The 17,769-nt window shown below is 43.7% G+C and overlaps 1 protein-coding gene across 20 annotated transcripts in view; it reads left to right on the top strand.

The window, feature by feature from the left end:
* The window catches only part of LOC107035045 (ankyrin repeat domain-containing protein 26-like), a 139,397-nt gene that overhangs the window by 56,188 nt on the left and 65,440 nt on the right, over positions 1 to 17,769 (top strand). For 10 of the 20 annotated variants that reach the window (XR_012072435.1, XR_012072436.1, XM_072960728.1 and 7 more), the window contains 13 exons: positions 170 to 299; positions 656 to 764; positions 890 to 1,010; positions 1,444 to 1,577; positions 2,781 to 2,917; positions 7,066 to 7,349; positions 8,028 to 8,142; positions 8,301 to 8,474; positions 11,465 to 11,571; positions 12,876 to 13,013; positions 14,460 to 14,542; positions 16,620 to 16,772; positions 17,389 to 17,440. Coding sequence is in view for 18 of the 20 variants with exons in the window: in XM_072960728.1 (XP_072816829.1) it covers positions 7,138 to 7,349; positions 8,028 to 8,142; positions 8,301 to 8,474; positions 11,465 to 11,571; positions 12,876 to 13,013; positions 14,460 to 14,542; positions 16,620 to 16,772; positions 17,389 to 17,440 (1,034 nt within the window). In the remaining 2 variants the exon portion in view is untranslated. The remainder of the gene's footprint in view (positions 1 to 169; positions 300 to 655; positions 765 to 889; positions 1,011 to 1,443; positions 1,578 to 2,780; positions 2,918 to 7,065; positions 7,350 to 8,027; positions 8,143 to 8,300; positions 8,475 to 11,464; positions 11,572 to 12,875; positions 13,014 to 14,459; positions 14,543 to 16,619; positions 16,773 to 17,388; positions 17,441 to 17,769) is intronic. The other 10 variants (XM_072960726.1, XM_072960729.1, XM_072960725.1 and 7 more) reach the window with 7 other exon arrangements.

Raw genomic sequence — 17,769 nt, 5'->3', positions numbered from 1 at the left:
TAAGGGGTCTTGTTTACATTTAAAATGATACCCTAGGATACATTTTAAGCTTTCACAGCGGGGCGTGTTTCCAGATCTTGGCAAAGGCCTCAAACAGAGAAAGAGCTTTTCCTAACAGATGAGTGAGCTGGAGAGAGCAAAGCTGACACTTATCCCTGTTTTATTCCAGACCAGGATAGGTGGGCAGCAGAACAGTGTGGTCCTGCAGAAGCTGAAGCCTGACACTCTTTACACCATCACCCTGTCCTCCCTGTGTTGTGATGTGGAAGGAGGTCGGATGACAGGAAGAGGCGAGACCAGTAAGTGAACCTGGACTCCTGTGGCTGTTTTAGTAACCGTCATGGGGATGGAATCACATCTTCCACTGGAAACACTGGGGTGACACAGAGGTTTGCTAAACTTTTAAAATGCATGTTAATAATGCTCTTTTTCTTTCTTTTTTTTTTTTTTTGTCTCTGTCGGGGGTGGTGGATAATTAGGTTTTATTTATTTTTTAGTGGAGGTACTGGGGATTGAACCCAGGACCTCGTGCACACACTAAGCATACACTGTAGCCCTGAGCTATACCCTCCCCCCAAAGATCTAAATTGCTTTTAATATCCTTACTGGAGTTATTTGTCTCTGGTCTTGGAGAATGGTGTTTATTACCTTCTAGGATAACACAGACAAATGAACAAACTATGCTCTGAGGCCAAGATACCTTGTGGAGGGATGAGACATGTACCTGATGATCACATTTTTTCCTTTATTCACTACTTCAACAGGTATTTGTGGGGTGCCTACTAAAGGGATCCTGTGTTCTAGGGTTCCCGGGACCCATCAGTAAACCTGGGCTTCGTGTGTGCTGGGTTGTTAGGGTCACGCATGGTGTGCTTTCTGTGCATTTCAGAACCTTTGAATACCGTGAGGAACCTCGGTGTACGACCCTTCCACCAGCACTTTGAATGTTCGCTGGGAGCACACAGGGCAAAATCCTCATCAGTACAAGCTCTTCTGTGCACCCACAGCAGGTGGTCTGGAGGAACTGGTCACTATTTCCTGTAGGGAAAAGTGTGTGTTAGTTTCAGCTGTAGATTGCAAAGTGAAGATCAAGAGTTAACTAGTGTACCGTAGCGCTGAAGGAGTTCACGTTCCTTCTGTAGAACTTGACGGAGGGTAGTCGATTGGGGCCTCAGTGCCTGGGTGATGGGGGCTTTTGGGGGACTGGGGCTGGGGGATCAAATCATTCCAGGGGCTTTTCAAGAAGGAGCTGGGCGTGTGCAGAGAGGCCTTCATCAACTCTTACAACAGTTTGTATGGGGGCACATCCTTAGGTCCCAATAGTATAGAACCTGCTTCTTGACGTGGTCTTCAGTTAGTATTTTGAGTGTTTGGTTGTTCAAAGTATTCTTTCTTATACAAGGTTTTCAAATCAAGTACTTTACATTTTATTAAAATCCTTAGGTGCCAATCCCTGGGAATACCAGTGATGCCGTTCTTAGGAATCTGCAGCCGGGTGCCCCAGACACCGTTACAGTGGTTCCCCTTTATCCTGAGGGCGATGGAGGGCATACACCAGACACTGGAAGGACATGGAAGTAAGAAGGCAAATTCAGCGTTTTCATGATGCATTTTGCTTTTTAGTACAGCGTAAACTTTAAAGTAGAAAGAAAATTTGGGAAATACATAATGTTGGAATAAAAATGTAACAATTACACATAGTTTTACCTTCCAACCCCCACCAATTGTTAATATTTTAGTGTATGAAATAAAAGTGACATTCTTCTGAAGTGGTAACTTCAGGATTTCTAAATGTGTTTTCAGTTATCAGTATTCTCTGTCACTGACAAAAGTTCATGAGCTTTGCTTTGTGCTTAATAAATTTGTACAAAGCAGTGTCTTGTCACTGGCTTTCAGTGTTGGTTGTTGAAATCTGCTGGTCGTGTTACTTGATAGCACATTTGTCTGCTGATGAAGTGCTTTTTGGCATTGAAAATCTCTGTGCTTTCATTTGCTATTAACATGTTGAGAAACCAGCTTTTAGTGGTTTTACAATTCTTTGTAGTATTGTTTAAAGGCTTTGGTGCATACCTCTAAATATTTTTTTTGGCTTAAAAATATACGTGCTGATGGCTCAAAGAAAGCAAGTATGGATGACCTCTTTTGGCAAAAGATTAGTGGTCTAGAAAAATGATGTTATTCCTAGAGTGGAGTTTGGAGATAATACATGGATCTAATTTGCATGTTTTTCTAAGTCCCTATTGGGGCAGTTAATAGAGAACTGAGTGTATCTTTGATTTCTCCCTATGTTTGCCTTTTCTTTGAATCACAGAAGACATTCAGTGTCTGTTGAATGAGAAGAAATGAATGATTGAAACCAGCTAATCTAGCTGCCCCGATTAGATGGGCGTCCTCTGTGTTGTCAGTTCTCATTTAGAGGCAGAGATGATAGAATCCTCTTGTCTCTCTTTCCATGACCTGTGCTGGAAAACTGAAGCTGCTTTTCCAGTTTCTCGCTCTTGCCCCTTGTCCCTTGTCCTTTTGTGGCCAACCCACTATTACTACTTTTACTCCCTTGTTTTTATTGACAACAACTTAGCTTCCGTAGAGACTGAGGCCCTAGTTGGCTGAGTTTGGCTAAATGTGGGATTTGGAGAGTATTCATGTGCTTTTGTGTGTAGATAATTCAAAGTTTGAGGAAGTCAGTATTTCTCCTACTACAGAGCAGAAGTTCGGGGTAAGTGATAGCTTGCCATGTGTAAACAGGCGTAAGAAACACGTGTTGCCTTTTCTTTTCTCAGTGGTGAGAGGACTGGCCAGAAATGTCCAAGTGTACAATCCACCGAACAGCGGGGACGTCGGCTGGACCCTTCCCCTGGCCGGTGCAGCAGCGCCGCGTGTGTGCGCTGCCCTGGCTGGCACGAGGCCCCCGGAACCTGTAAGTACTGTTGTCGGCTCAGAGCTGGCAGAAGAATTTTGTAGATTTTACGGCGCCTCCTGCTGTGGTTGCTGGTGCAGGGCAGTAGATGAGTTGGTGTGGCCCTGGGTCACGTGCACACTCATTTTCTGATGAACGAACTTAGTATCATGTTTGTGTCGTGCTTGTCAGCCTGTAAGAACGCAGGCCACAAACATGCCCGTGTACAATGCTTAAGTGATTGCTTTTGAAGAATTAAATCGTAAGGGTATCAACTGTAGGGTTAGTAAGCAAAAATGAATTTGGGGAAAATGCAGATTAGCTATATATGAGTTAAAAAACCCCAGTAGTAAATGCAAATCATTCATAGACTGTCAGTATGGGCTTTCGTTGTAACACACACGTTTCTGTTAGGAACCTACCTGAAAGTTTGCTCTTAACAGATTGCCAATCTATCTTATTACTATTCTATTTTCTAAGTAGATTAATAATACAGAGAGCAGAAATTACTAATTTGAGTAGGAAGAGTATAAGAACATCGGAGGGCAAGTAAACTTACAAGACTTTACAAAAAGAAGCAGGGACCATGAACAAAATAAACAAAACTTGAGCCTGTCCGAATGTTGACTTGCATCCTGTGTGTGGCAGGACGTGTTCAGACAACACTGCTCTCATCCACTGCCTGGAATAGCTGTTTTAATAGATCTCTCCCCGAGAAGTGTATCTCAGGTGTACATGTCTCTAACATTTGGGATGCTTTGGGGTCACTGTCATAAGCCCTGGATGTTGTATGTGAGAACCTTCCCCAGGAACCTAAATGGGAGGTTGTTGAAGTTGCTAAGGGTCAAGTGTGAGCTCACATTTAATGGAGAGGGAATTTATGAGAGTAAATTACATCCAGTGCTGTGGCCTGGGCAGATCTCACGAGGTAGCGCAGAAGTTGACTTCTGCCGTGTCTGGGCTCAGCCCTTTACTATAAACGTTATAATGCTGACTAATAAAAGACTCGGTAAGTATTTAGGTTGTCGTCAGACAGAATTTGTCAGGTCCACCCCTCTAGATTGTGGTGCCAGGAAACACCCACACGGGGCACTTGGAGCAGCTGATTCCAGACACACCCTATTCCGGGGACATCATTGCCCTCCACTCAGATGGAAGGGGAGTCCCAGCCCTGCCCAGGGCCAAATGCATGAGGCTGAAATCCTTTTCACCCAGTTCCCTTGTGACTCTGAGGAAGGCTGGACAGGCGGGTGGTGAGGAGGGTGCTGAAAGCTGCCTCCACCTTGCGCAGATGAGGGGAGGGCTCACGCCTACTTCTGCCCGGGTTCCCCACGTACACATTCAGGCTGAAGGCCCTCCGGGCTGAGTGAGTGTCACTGGGCCGTTTTCTCATCTGGGACCTTTTTTAAGGAGGTTCCTTCCCGTCTACTGCCCTGCGGTGGGTCTTCTCACCAACTGGGCACTTTTGAAATGGGAGGGCTTGGCTTCTCTGTTTCATTCAGCAGGAATTGGTCAGAATAGTTGAAATCCCTTTCTCTCCCAGTCTGTACATTTAGGTTCCAACCTAGTCTCTGTCCCTAAAAGATAAGCATGTAACCATAGCTCTGAATGGAGCACTTTTTTTAAACATTTTGTTTTATTGACTTTATAGTCAGTTTACAATGTTGTGTCAATTTCCAGTGTTGAGCACAATTTTCCACTTACACGTGAACATACATATATTCATTGTCACATTCTTTTTCCTTGTGAGCTACCATAAGACCTTGTATGTATTTCCCTGTGTTATACAGTATAATCTTGTTTATCTATTCTACATATGCCTGTCAGTATCTACAAATTTCGAACTCCCAGTCTGTCCTTTCCCACCCCCCACCCCCTTGGCAACCACAAGTTTGTATTCTATGTCTATGAGTCTGTTACTGTTTTGTATTTATATTTTGTGCTTTTTTTAGATTCCACATATGAGTGATCTCATATGGTATTTTTCTTTCTCTTTCTGGCTTACTTCCCCAGGAGAGAGAGGGCAAGACCAGGAGAGGGCAGGCCCAGCAGAGGGCAGCCCCAAGAGAGTGCAGGCCCAGGTGTGGGCAGGCCAGGAGAGGGCAGGTCCAGTAGAGATCAGGCCCAAGTGAGGGCAGGACCAGGATAGGGCAGGAGAGGGAGAGGGCAGGCCCAGGAGAGTGCTGGACAAGGTTAGGGCAGGCCCAGGGTATGGCAGGACTCTGAGAAAGCAGGCCCATGAGAGGGCAGGCCCTGGAGAGTGCAGGACCAGGCGAGGGCAGTACCAGGTGCGGGCAGGCCTAGGAAAGGGTAGGCCCAGGAGATGCCAGGCCCAGGTGAGGGCAGGCCCAAAAGAAGGCAGGCAGAGGAGAGGGCAGGAACAGGAGAGGTCAGGCCCAGGTCATGGCAGGCCTAGGAGAGGGCTGGACCAAGAGAGGGCAGGTCCAGGAGTGGGTACGATCAGGAAAGGGCAGGCCCAGGGGAGGGCCGGCCCAGGAGAAGTCCTATTAAACTTCCAAGAGATGACGTTGAGAGACAATGGGTACTTGAGTCTGGAATACAGGAGGGAGGTCTGGGTTGGAAATAGCAGTTTGGAAGTTACCAACTTGTAGAGAACACATAAAGCCCTAAGGCTGATGCGGGCGGCAGCAGACAGTAGTAGAGGCCGGAAGACTGAGCCTCAGGGGTGCTGTGTGCCAGGACTCAGGGGCTGGGACTGAGAAGACCGGCCAGGGCCGTGGGAGGAAACCAGAGCAGCCTGAGAGCCGGGAAGCCCCGTGAGGAAAGGGCTTGAGGAACTCCGGGAGAGCAGCGGTGGGAAGTGTGGCTGCCGGGCCGTGCGAGGAGAAGGCTGAGAGCTGCCCATGGAGTCAGCACCTGGTGGGTGGTGGGGGACCCTGTCGTGAGCAGTTGCAGTGAGTGGACACACTTGCTTGGATGGAAAATGAGAGGAAGCGGATGGGAACAGCTTCTTTGCAGGGGCAGGAGGCATGTGTGCTGGAGAGCAGAGAGATGAAGCCGCAGCTGGAGGGTGAACGCATCTTTTTTTATAAGATGAGGGCAATAACAGTGTATGCTGATAGAAAAGATAGTTTAAATGGGGAAGTTGGTAACACCACGTTCCCTTAGGTCAGGGGAGTTGCAGGTGGGGGCCCAGAAATGCCCCTGAGAGAGTCAGCTTCAAAACACTTGCCAGGTCCAGTCCACTGAAGACCAGCTCCCAGGAGTGTCAGCCACTTAGGAACTCTGCCGCCCCCTGCAGTTTTGATCCTGGCAGGGCCAGAAGCCATAATTAGCCAGCTGAGGGAGGATGGAGTTAGGCAGGAAGAAGAGGCCTGCCCTGCCTCCCCCCCCCCTGCAGGTGGTCAGCTAGCAGCCTGGCCTCGCTGAGTAACTGACGTGGTGTTTTCATAGTTACGTGGTTAAAAAGTTCTCAGATGTTACACTATGCTCCCAAATAACTCTCAGATTGACTCAAGATTTAATTGGTGGAAATAAAAGCAAAAAAAATACAGTGAAGAAAGCGTGTAAACATAAGGCTGAGCCACAGAGCAGGGTCAGCAGACATGTGGAAACACATTTTCATTTCATCTGGAGAGCATGTGTTAGTTTCTCAAGTTTGTACTTAATGATATATATTGCCACAATCTCTGAAAGCATGAAAACAGCTTTCTGCTGTTTGCATGTGCTAAATTCCCTGGAGACTGGCTGGAGCCCAGAGGGATGGGGAAAGGAATACACTGAGAGATAAGGAGATACAGAGTTTTTTGGTGGGGAGCTCTCTGGGGGACTAGGCCTTCAGCATCCTGTGGTTCCACCCCACTCTAACCGCAGTTGCATACAAACATGGCTTTCTCAGGGGCAAGCCTCACTTCTGGAAATGTCCCAAAACACTCAACCACCTAGCACCAACATTTGAAAGGAATCCAAAATGGCCCACAAGCAATTGCAGAGATTTGAATTGCCTTAGGCTCCCACGTGTGCACCGGGCACACTGGGCCTCTGGGCCTCTGTGCGCACTCACAGGGACACTGGCTCTGGAGGGACAGTTGAGGGACAGTTGAGGGTCAGTGCTGTTGCTAGGCTACGAGTGTTCCGGACCAAACATTCCGAGCCGTTGAGCTTCACAGCCAAGGTGTGGCAGCGAGACCTCTGTGGCTCTTCTGCAGCACCAGCGCTGAGATTGGGAGGTGGCAAGAGACCAGGAGGAAAGTGAGCGGTGTCGGAAGGCGATAAGCCAGATGAAGAAGAAACTCGTTCAGTTCGTGAGCTGGGTGGACTTCAGCATCCATCAGAGAGAGCGCAGGAATCGTGAGACGCCTGTGCCTGGGTATCATGTCCATAGGTGTGAGCTAAAGGACTTCCACAAAGCCGCATATTTAGGTGACACGCGGACAGTGCAGGAGTTGCTGTCACGGAAGAAAAATGTAGACAGCAGAGACAGGAAGAACAGGTAACAGCGGCAGGGCGGGGCAGGGTGGGGCGGGGCAGGCCAGGCCTGGGAGGAACTGCCAACTATGGTTGTAAGACATGGATTTTAAATTGCCTTCCCATGTCAGAGATGTTGAAGTGTGAGACAGTGAGTATGTTAGAATCATTGAAGTACAGTGTTCTCTCTCATCCTTGCAGCAGCAAAGTAGATTAACTGTTATTTTATTTAATTGAAATGTTGTCTTGGCAAAATAGTAATGGTAACAATTATAATATTATCTAACAATTACTGAGCTATTCAACTGCCAGACACTTTGCATAGCTTTTCATTTAAGCATCGCAGTGGCATCCTGTAAGATAACTACTACTTCTTGCCCATTTTGTTGATGAGGAAATTGAAACACAGACAGGCTAAGCGAGAGCTAATAAGGAAGAGTGTTAAAGTAGAAGTCAGACCCAAGTTGAGCTGAATCTCAACGGCATACCCTTTCTATTCAAACAGGTAGTTCTTCCATTAATGTGGTGAGTAATAAGAGCTAATAAATATTGTTCTTTCCCCATAGAAAGAACTAAGATAAGACTAAATGTTAGTTTTAAAGGGATAGGAATAGCATGCTGTTGAATGTTTACAATTACACGAGTAACTGTATCTTTGAACTAGTACACTCTAATTTCCTAAAAAGTCCTCTCATGTTCACAGGACTGCCCTACACTTAGCCTGCGCCAGCGGCCAGTCATCAGTGGTGGCTCTCCTTGTCCAGTGGAAGTGTGACCTGAATGCTCGTGATGAGGAAAGCAAGACAGCTCTCATCAAGGTGTGTAGCAGCCAACCGTGTCCACGTGAGATGGATTCGATTTACTTAGAATAAAAATGAATTTATCTGTTTTAAATGTAACAAAGTGCTGGAACTTGAGGAATGTTAACTTGGAATGCCTAGCACTTACAGTCTGTTTCTTGGCATGATACCAACAGGCTGTACAATGCCGGAAAGAAATGTGTGTCACTATCCTGCTGAAACAGGGTGCTGACCCGAATCTTGAAGACAACTGTCAAAACACTGCTCTGCATTATGCTGTCTTGGCTGAAGAAACATCAATTGCAGCAGAGCTGCTCCGCTGTAATGCAAACCTCGAGGCGATAAACAAGGTATAGCTCAACTGACTATTTACAAGATATTTGAAATACAGGGGTTTTTCTAGCTACAGGTGCTTTATTTATAGTAGAATGTATACTGAATACATCAGGCCCTGCTACCATGGAAACAACTCCAAAGCCAAGGCCAGGGGCTAGAGGTAGTGCCCACAGAAAGGGCAGAGCTCTGTTTCCCAGCCGCACTTCTGCCCCAGAAGGAGCAACTTCCCATTAGGAAGTGCCTGGGAGTGGGCAGTAGGCTCAGAGCCTACAGAAGATGAAGGCTTGCGGGGAGTGAAGTGATGGCAAGGGCTGGGTGCCTGCCTGGGGGTGGGTGGGAGGAGGAAGGAACCCAGCGACCCAGCAGGGGGAGCTGGGTGACTGCACCTGGGCAGGGGAGGCGGCAAACCACAGGCCCTGAGCACCCCAGGATCCCAGGTTCTAGAATCTGGGCAAGTGAGGTCAGGTCATGTTTAACAGCCAGCAGGGGCATTCACTTGTGCTGGTGGCCACATGGCCCTCCATGTACATCTTGGGGTCTCCCATGCTCAGCCTGCTGTAGCTCCCCTGAGGGGCTGTGGCTGTAGGTGGGGAGCAAGTGATGGCGAAGCTGGTCCTCGTGCTTTTTCTCCTGGCTCTCCCCTGAAGGTTTCGATTGAATAAGTCTACTCAGGTCTGGACACAGGTATTTAGAAATACTTCCCTGAGATTCTGATACAACCCTTGGTTAAGGACTATTGAATGGATATGTGTAATACGTGTAAATTCACAGATCTCAAAAATAAGACGTCTCTGGAAGAGCGGGGGTTTGATAGATGCTGCTTCTTTCAGTGCTCTCGTTTCCAGCCGTGTTAGCCTGACTTTTATCCGTCTCTTCCTGGCAGTATTACTGGCAGTATCTGTTGCTTTGAAGAATAGCTCCTTTTCCCTTCTAACCACTGATCATTCAGTGGCACTCAGACAGTCTTAGAAACTTGGTTGTGGTGAGTGATTCAATAAGTAGAGTTGGACCCTTTAAAGATTTTGCACCATTTGTTCCCATCCAGGTCATTAGGTCAACAGGGTTTTTCTGATTGCAGTAATAGGAAATCATGAGCCTTCTTTTGGTTAAAGCTGTGTGACAGACTCTTGCAATATATCTGTTAGATTCACTGAGCCCTAGCATAATCAAGATGACAGCTTTTTAAAATTAAAGTCTAGTCGATTTACAGTGTTGTGATAGATTCTAGTGTACAGCAAAGTGATTCTATAATATATATATATATTCTTATTCAGCTATATATATATTCTTCAGTTATATATATATTCCTACTCAGTTATATATATGTTCTTATTCAGTTATATATAAAATTCTTATTCAGTTATGTATATACATATATATATTCATATTCTTTTCCGTTATGGTTTATTACAGTGTATTGAGCATAGTTCCCTGTAGTACATACAGTAGGACCTTGTTCATCTATTTTATATATAGTAGTTTCTATCTGCTAGTCCAAAACTGCTAATTTATTCTTCTCCCACCCCCTTTCCCCTTTGGTAACCACCAGTTTGTTTTCTATGTCTGTGAGTCTGTTTCTGCTTTGTAAATAAGTTCATTTGTATCCTATTTTAGAGTCCACATATTAAGTGATAGCCTATGGAATTTGTCTTTCGCTTTCTGACTTACCTCACTCAAGTATGATAATCTCTAGGTCCTTCCATGTTGCTGCAAGTGGCATTATTTCATTCTTTTTTATGGCTGAGTCATATTCCATTGTATATAAGTATACCATGCAAGATGGCAGTTTTAAACATCAAGACCCATGACATTAGTAACAAATTGGAATTGTTTTAATAATTTAGTTTCGGCCGTCTTACGACCTGATTATCCATTTGATTAACAATCAGGGAGAATTAGATACAGGTAGATTGTAGTTTTAGCAGGCATTGGAAAAATTCTTAAAGTGGGTATTATGAGTCTTAATCACAACTTTTATCACATGTTGGGGCCCAGTGTTTTCGTCTGCAGAAAGGCAAGGTTTTACATACAAATACTTGATTTATACCCAACTGTTTGGAAACACAGCAAACATAAAAATACAAGTGGGCTATACACTAAACATGGCCCTGGTTATGTTCAGTTTGTCTCCACACACTGAGTCAACATTTAAAATTTAGGAGACTTGTGCAGAAATCTGCACTTCAGAACTTCTCCTAAAGAATCAAATCTAGTCCCCCTTGAGCCCAGGCTCCTGTGCGGTCTGCCCTGCAGAGGTGGCCCCTTCTTGGTGGGGCGTGTGTTCTCCAGTTTGCTGTCCTCACCTGGGACCTTCGCTTACTCGGGCCACCTATGTTGCCTCTGTAAGCATTTGAGTTTACAATTCCTGTTGTATATTTTGGTAAATATTTCAATATTTTAAAGACAGTCTATATTAATTTATAGTCTAGTTCATATTTTATAATAATCCCTTAAGAGTGGGATGGAATTTTTCAAATTAGAGTTTATAAGTTGGTTTAAGAAAAACTTTTTCTTTACATGCAAATAGTCATATTCCCATTGGAATGTCTGCAAGCTTTATGAGATTAGTCATAGTTGTAATTGGATAGGTTATGCATGTTGCAGACAGTATGGTATCTTTCTCCTCAGCATGGCTCCTTAAAAATGTAGTTGATTCAGTAGCTAAATGGTTCTCTCTGGAGCAGTGTTTAGAGTGTCAGGAGTAGTAGTTGAGCAGTAAGATAACTAGAGAATGCCTGATACACACTGCGATAGAAGCGAAGGTTCTTGGAACCAGCAAATGTCTGAAGTGAGTTTCAGAGAATGACTTCACAGGGAAACTTTCGAGGAGGTCAAGGAGGAACCTTTTAAAGAGAAGGGGCACAGAGGGGTGAGGAGGAAGGGGCTGCTTGTTATTTACTTTTTTATAGTATATGTTCTAAGTTCAGAGACTTAAGTTTTTAAATTCAGTTTTGAAATGTATATGTAATTTTGTACATTATCAACTGTTTTTACTATTTTGCAGGATAACTTCACACCATTTTTAGTCGCCATCAGGGAGAACAAAGAAGAGATGGTCAAATTTTTGATAGACAGCGGGGCAAATGTACATGCAGTCGACAAGCTGGAAAGGTACAATAGTGTGTTCTCTCTCTCCCTCTCTTTTTTTGTTTAATCTTAATGTTGTTCTAGAGTAGTAACAGCCAATCAGAAAGATTAACTTAATAAGAAGAGGATTAACTTGGAATCAACACATCATCAGTTAGAAAAGCAGTTATTCTGCCTGGGTGTCACAAAGAAGTATGCAGCAGGATTCATCTTCCTTTATAATAGTGACTGCTGTCATTTGCAACCTGATTTTTTTGGTCATATGATCTTATGATAGTTCAGGGATTACATTTTAGTTTTATTAGTATGGACTCTAATTTTAATTTACCTTATGAGACAGTGTTGAATTTCTTCATTCTTTTGTAATTTTTTTAACCTCTATTTGGTGTATATTTTTTTCTTAAAAGATGCATATTAAACAGAGAGGAGTTTGTTTTGCCTTTAGGATGATTCTGCTTTAAATTACTTTCTTTGAAGGATACTGATGTTATTAGGTTCTCACTAAGTGAGTATCACTAAGTGAGTAACTATGACCAGATACTGTGGGCTCATCAGGTTTTATCCTTTTTCATTTCTAGTACAGTTTGATGTTTTTATTTTCAATTGATAATGGTAGAAGGAAGAAAAATAGCTTGAATTATTGAATAAACATTCCCTTTAAAGAAGACAGGTCATTGGTGGATGATAAACAGGAAAGAGCTGGGCTGTAGAGTCAGACGAGGTTGAATTCCCAGTTCTCCTGCTGGCCAGGTGTGTTACCTGGGGGACATGACTTATTACCAACCAATATGTTTCCTGACACGTAAAGGAGAGTCATAGTACATCTTTCAAGGGTGGTTGTGCCTAAGAAAGACCATACATAGACTATTCAGGTTAGTGCCGGGCACATGCTTCTCAGCGTGATTCACTGCAGCCGTACTATTTTTGTTGCCATTTTTATTCATATTACTGTTTTCAGCCTGCAAACAGCTTCTCCTTACCTGACCTCTAGCTGACTTTAAAGTATTAAATGTTTCAGACTAGAGAAGACATGGGGAATCCTTTATTTAAACCTTTACCTACTTCAGATAAGTGACCTCAGCATCCTTTCTTGTCCATCAGAGGACTTTAAATTAGCACCTTCTACTGTGTGCTACCCAAGTAGGATGGGAGGCTTCCTTTTTGTCCCTCCATTGTGGCCTTGGAGGTCATTTGCAAAGATGAGCACTCGAGCATGTAAGTGGTCAGTTCTCCAGGGGTGGGCAGGAGATTAACTTGGTAAACTAGACCAAATTAACTGTTTGAGTTACGCTAAGTTCCTAAGGGTGGAGATGTCTCTTTTATTTTAGATCAGCACTGATGCTTGCTGTGTTTCATGACTCGCCGGACACAGTCAAGCTGCTGCTTCAGAAGCAAGTTAATGCCAGTTCTCGAGATTTACACGGAATGTCTGCTGAAAGATACGCTTTTCGTAATGGTTTTAAACAGTAAGTGTTTACATTAAAATGCCAGTTATCTCTAAACTGAGGTTGGAAATGACCTGTCACTTGTTATGTGGCAGGTGAGAGTTCCTAGTTGGGAGCAGGCACTTTGGGGATGGCAGTGAGACACTCCCCATCACCAGCTGGAAACCAGCAAAAGGCCAGACTAGTGAGATGGAGCAGTGGGCACAGGGTTCTTTATCTCAGGGTTTGTAAGACCTTTATCCTTAGGGTCCTACTGGTCTCCACTTCATTCCAGTGTAAGCCCTATGCATGGGTTCCAAGTAATGTCACATACCTGATTTTTCTAACTAGTTGTTTGGGTCTTGAAATGTTCAGCAGAGCAGAAAATCCTGTGTTTTCCTTTGGGGGCTGTCTTCTGTAATCTTCCTCTTGAATTTTCCAGGAACCTAAGGGATTCCCTGAGGCCACAGTGACAGTCCTCTCCCACAAGGCACTGGGGCGGGGCGAGGGCGTGCTAATCGTTCTCTTGTTTCCCTTGATTCTGTTGCTGCAGCGTTGGTACTAAAACTAGTTTTAACAGGATCTCCTCAGCAGCTGAGTCTGGGGTCTGGATGTTGCTGTCTAAAGACCTTTAATAAAATTTTAAAAGAAGAAAAGGAAAAAGAAACTGGTCCTGCAGTCAGGTCGTGCCTGACCTCTGCTCCCGGGATGCCCGTGCTGATCCAGTTTCCGCGGTCTTCGTGGCCATCGACACGTAAACTTCTGCGTGACGGCTTGTTTAGTTCTCATACATATGCTTGTATGAGGTCATATATGTATAAATGAGTTTAGCTGCAAGTGATATACTAGCTGAGGTGTCCTGAATTATAAACCACGAAGAACAGCTAATCACCATAATTTGTAACATTTTCTGAAAACTGCCGCATTTAAATGTTACACCTATAAAAAAAACACACATTGGGTTTTATTTGGGATTCTTAAATAGTTCCAGCATTAAAGTTCAAGAACAGATTATTCCATTCTTCCACTGTTTCTCTGAGCGTCTGAGGGATACATTATCTCATTAAATCTTCGTAATACTCTTATGAGTATTAATAACTAACTGCCTAACAAGACAGTAAGATCCCAGTTTTATAAAGGAAGAGTTTGAGCTGAAGAGAAGCACCTTTTCCAGGAACAAATAGCTGTTGGTTATAGAGCTGGGACTTCTGAGTTCGAGACACTTTCCATGTGTCAGGCTCGCTCTAGTTAACTTACTGAGCTGTACTGCCCTCAGTTCATGACTACTTCACCTTACTTTTTTTTCTTTCTTAATTATACATCCTAAATTTAAAAGTGTAGATCGTACAAATTTGAAGTTTATGGGACAGTTGAAGTTTTGATATTACCTCTGATACTGTCTGAAATAATCTAAGTTTAATATACTTGGTAATTGTTTTTCATATTAGTATTCAAGTAGTAATATTTATCCCATTTTTTTACACATAGCCTCTACCAGCTGATTATCGACTACAGAGACGGAAACATACCAGCTACTCCCCCTCAAAGTAGCGACCTAGGACAGAGTTCTGGTAATAAGTTACTCTTGTTGGGCCTACCATAGATAAAGAAAGTAAGATTGAGGAACTTTTGATAATGAAAGAGCAGTGAAAAAAGCCAGTGTGTAAATTTCATGTGTTTTTATTTTTTTCATTAATTTTTTCTTAATGGTCTAGTATTCAGAATTATTTAAGAAGTTAATTGTAGGTAATTTAAAATCTGAGACAATATTGTCTGAAAAGAAATTCACTTATTTAATCATGGCTCCTGAAATCCCATATTATATCTTTGTGTAAATAAGAAAAACAGGGTTTTAACTTTGTTGTACATTTCCTCTAACATTGTAACAAGCTGGCCTTGTTACAGAACTGGATCTTTTGATTTTTATAGCAAATGAATAACATCGGGTAAATGAATGCTAGTTATTGCATAGTGACTAGTCTCACTAAAAAGTGATTGTCTTTAAAACTGGGAGCTCAGCAATACCTTCCTGGTGCTGTAAACAAATGGCCAACAATTAGAACTGCATAGCTAGGCCAGTGTGCAGCATACTAATAAGAGATTGTCTTTTAAAGATACCTAGTGATAGTGCAGAAGTCAGGAAAGCAGTGCCTTGTTGAGAAGCACGGGTTACTTGTCACATCATTACACCAACAAGGTCTCACTCTCACTGATTGCATTCCCCAGAAGTACAAACAGAATGAGATATGTTGCCTTCATGAGAGTCAGGTGTTTTCTTCTTTTTGGGGGATACTTGTCATGAAACTATATTTTGTTGGAACAGGATTTCCTATTGCCATTAGTTAAAGGATTGTCATCATAAATACTCAAATAGCACAACTCAGGACTCAACAAATTGTAATAAAAGCACAGAAGTGCTTCACATAAAAAAAAAAAGAAGAAGGCTGTGTTGCCTAGATGTGACCCCTAGGGTGCTGTTCGGTCTGAACTGTATGAGGGCACCTTAAACTTGGTAGACCTGCATCAAGCAAAGAACTTCTGTTGCAGGAAATACAAAGCTGGAACAGACAGAGTTTTGGTCTTCAAGGTGCTCATAACACAGCAGAGTTGTCCCTGGTTAATGTCTGTATTTTTTTAAACAGGATTTTCAAAGAAAACATTCTTATCTGTTAATTCATCCACTTAACAGACGACTCTCAAGTGTCGTTTAGGTACTGAGCACCACTGTGACGTTGCAGAATGCAAACAGGTCACAAGCACAGCTCCTGGCCTCCGGGAGCTTGCTACTGTCGTCACCATTTCTATGATTTGCTTTACTCTATTCTGTGCTTCCTGTGTCCCAGAGCCCACTAGGACTTTGTAGCTGTCTTTATATGTATTTTTATTGGTATTTAATATGTGCCAGATACTTTAAGTCCATGGTGAGGAAAGAAGTTTTTTAAAAGTGGGTAGGATGTCAGGTAAGCCATGCAGAGCGAGTAGAAGTTTGCCAGGGAAGGAGGCAGAAGGGCAGTGTTTGGTGGGCAGAACATCTTTGAAGTTTACATTTGGCAGAAAGGACAGCGGTGCAGAGGCTAAGATGTGCCAGTGAACTTTGCAGGATCTATGAGTTTCATTTTGTTGGTGCAGGAAGGATGCTGTAGGAATGGTTGGGAACGAGGTGACTACCTAGCTCAGGCACGCTTCTGAAAGCCTTTCTGGTACTATAGAAAGGAGGAGGTCTGCTGTAGACCTTGGGAGATGTGTCAGAATGCTTTTAGCTGCAAATAATAATAGGAGGCCTAAGTAACAGTGGCTACAGCAACAGGAGTCAGGATTGGTTAGAAGGTTCGGTGATGTCGTCAGGATCCCAGATGCTGTCCCTCCTTCAGCTGTGAGGCTGCTGGTGTTTGATGTCGCCTTTCCTGGTCTGCTGATTGGCAGCAGCTCCAAGCGTCATCTTCTCACCTGCCAGTATCCGCAGGTGAGGAGGGCTGCTTCTCTCTGCATGTTTCCGGTTAACGAGGAAGAAAACAGAGATGCTTCCGGTAGACTTCCCCTCGCATCTTACTGGCTGGGCTACATCGCATGCTCATTCCTAAACCAGCCACGGGGGAAAGAGATGTAGTTACTGTGATGACCGCAGAATAATCATTTCTCTTTTTGCAGCTAAGAAGAGTTTACCTTCTTCGCATACTGGGGCAGAAAACATCCAAGAAAAGTTGCAATTGTCTGGCAAGGACGACAAAGAAGAAATGGTTGTCGAGTTGGGAACCAGCAATGGCAGCCGCATGGATCCACTGAAGAATGTTGAGCAGAAGAGTAAGAAGATTCGATTTGAGTCTTAGGGTTTCCTGGTTATGATATAAAGCAGGGATGCACAAGCTTTTTCTATAAAGGGCCAGAGAGTCAATATTTTAGGCCATGTGGTGTCTGTCACATCTACTCATGTCTGCCAGTGCAGTGTGAAGGCAGCCCTAGACCGCATGTGAGCGAATAGGGATGACCGTGCCCAGATAACACGAGGCCGACAAAGCCAAATGGCAGGGTGGGTTAGTCCCATGGGTGTCATCCAGAAACACCACGCCATGTGAGCTGGACGTTGTCAGTTTATGATACTGATTCTACTAATGATTATCATTCTTTTGTGAGTCTCGTAAAGTTTGGTTGGAATTTTGGCCCTTGTAAACAGCAGTTCACTTCAAGATACCAAATTTGGATAAACACCCTTTTTTGTTTTTTGATAAATATAAAGGAGGGGAAGTGGTTTTTATGCATTAATTACCTACCAGGAGTATACTCAGTATTCACTCAAGTGTGTAGTCTCCAGGTGTGGTCCCAAAGGAATGCTTGTTAACGGAACATTGGTCTTATACTTTCAATATTCTGTATTTTTCTATTGCTGATACGAAGTCTATTTTACTTTTTTCTTTAATAGCGGATTTAGTGGTTGACGTTTCACCGAGTCATGAAGATACCTCTGTCATCAGGTAGGACTTTATGGATTTTTAAAAATTACATGTTGACTGAGGGATCACAGAGAAAAGAAACAAGGCTTGTTGAGTGTCCTGCTCTGAGTTAGATACCATGTTATGTACTTGGCATTTGTTACCTTGAACAGTCACCACAACAGCTTTGCAGAGTAGCTGTGCTGTTACAGCTTACTGTTAGTTGACTAGGCAGCTGTAGCTTAAGGAGGTTGACTAGTTGGCCCATGATTCCATGGTTAGCAAGTAGTTGACCTGTGACTTGACCATCAGGCAGCCTGGCTCCCAAATCTGCTTTCTTATCCCTCAGCATAGACTTTTGTGACTTGTTT

Source organism: Vicugna pacos, chromosome 5, assembly GCF_048564905.1.
Source record: "Vicugna pacos chromosome 5, VicPac4, whole genome shotgun sequence".
Classification (NCBI taxonomy): Eukaryota; Metazoa; Chordata; class Mammalia; order Artiodactyla; family Camelidae; genus Vicugna; species Vicugna pacos.
The sequence above is the reverse complement of the archived record's forward strand: the minus strand, read 5'-3'. Positions and strand labels throughout refer to the sequence as shown.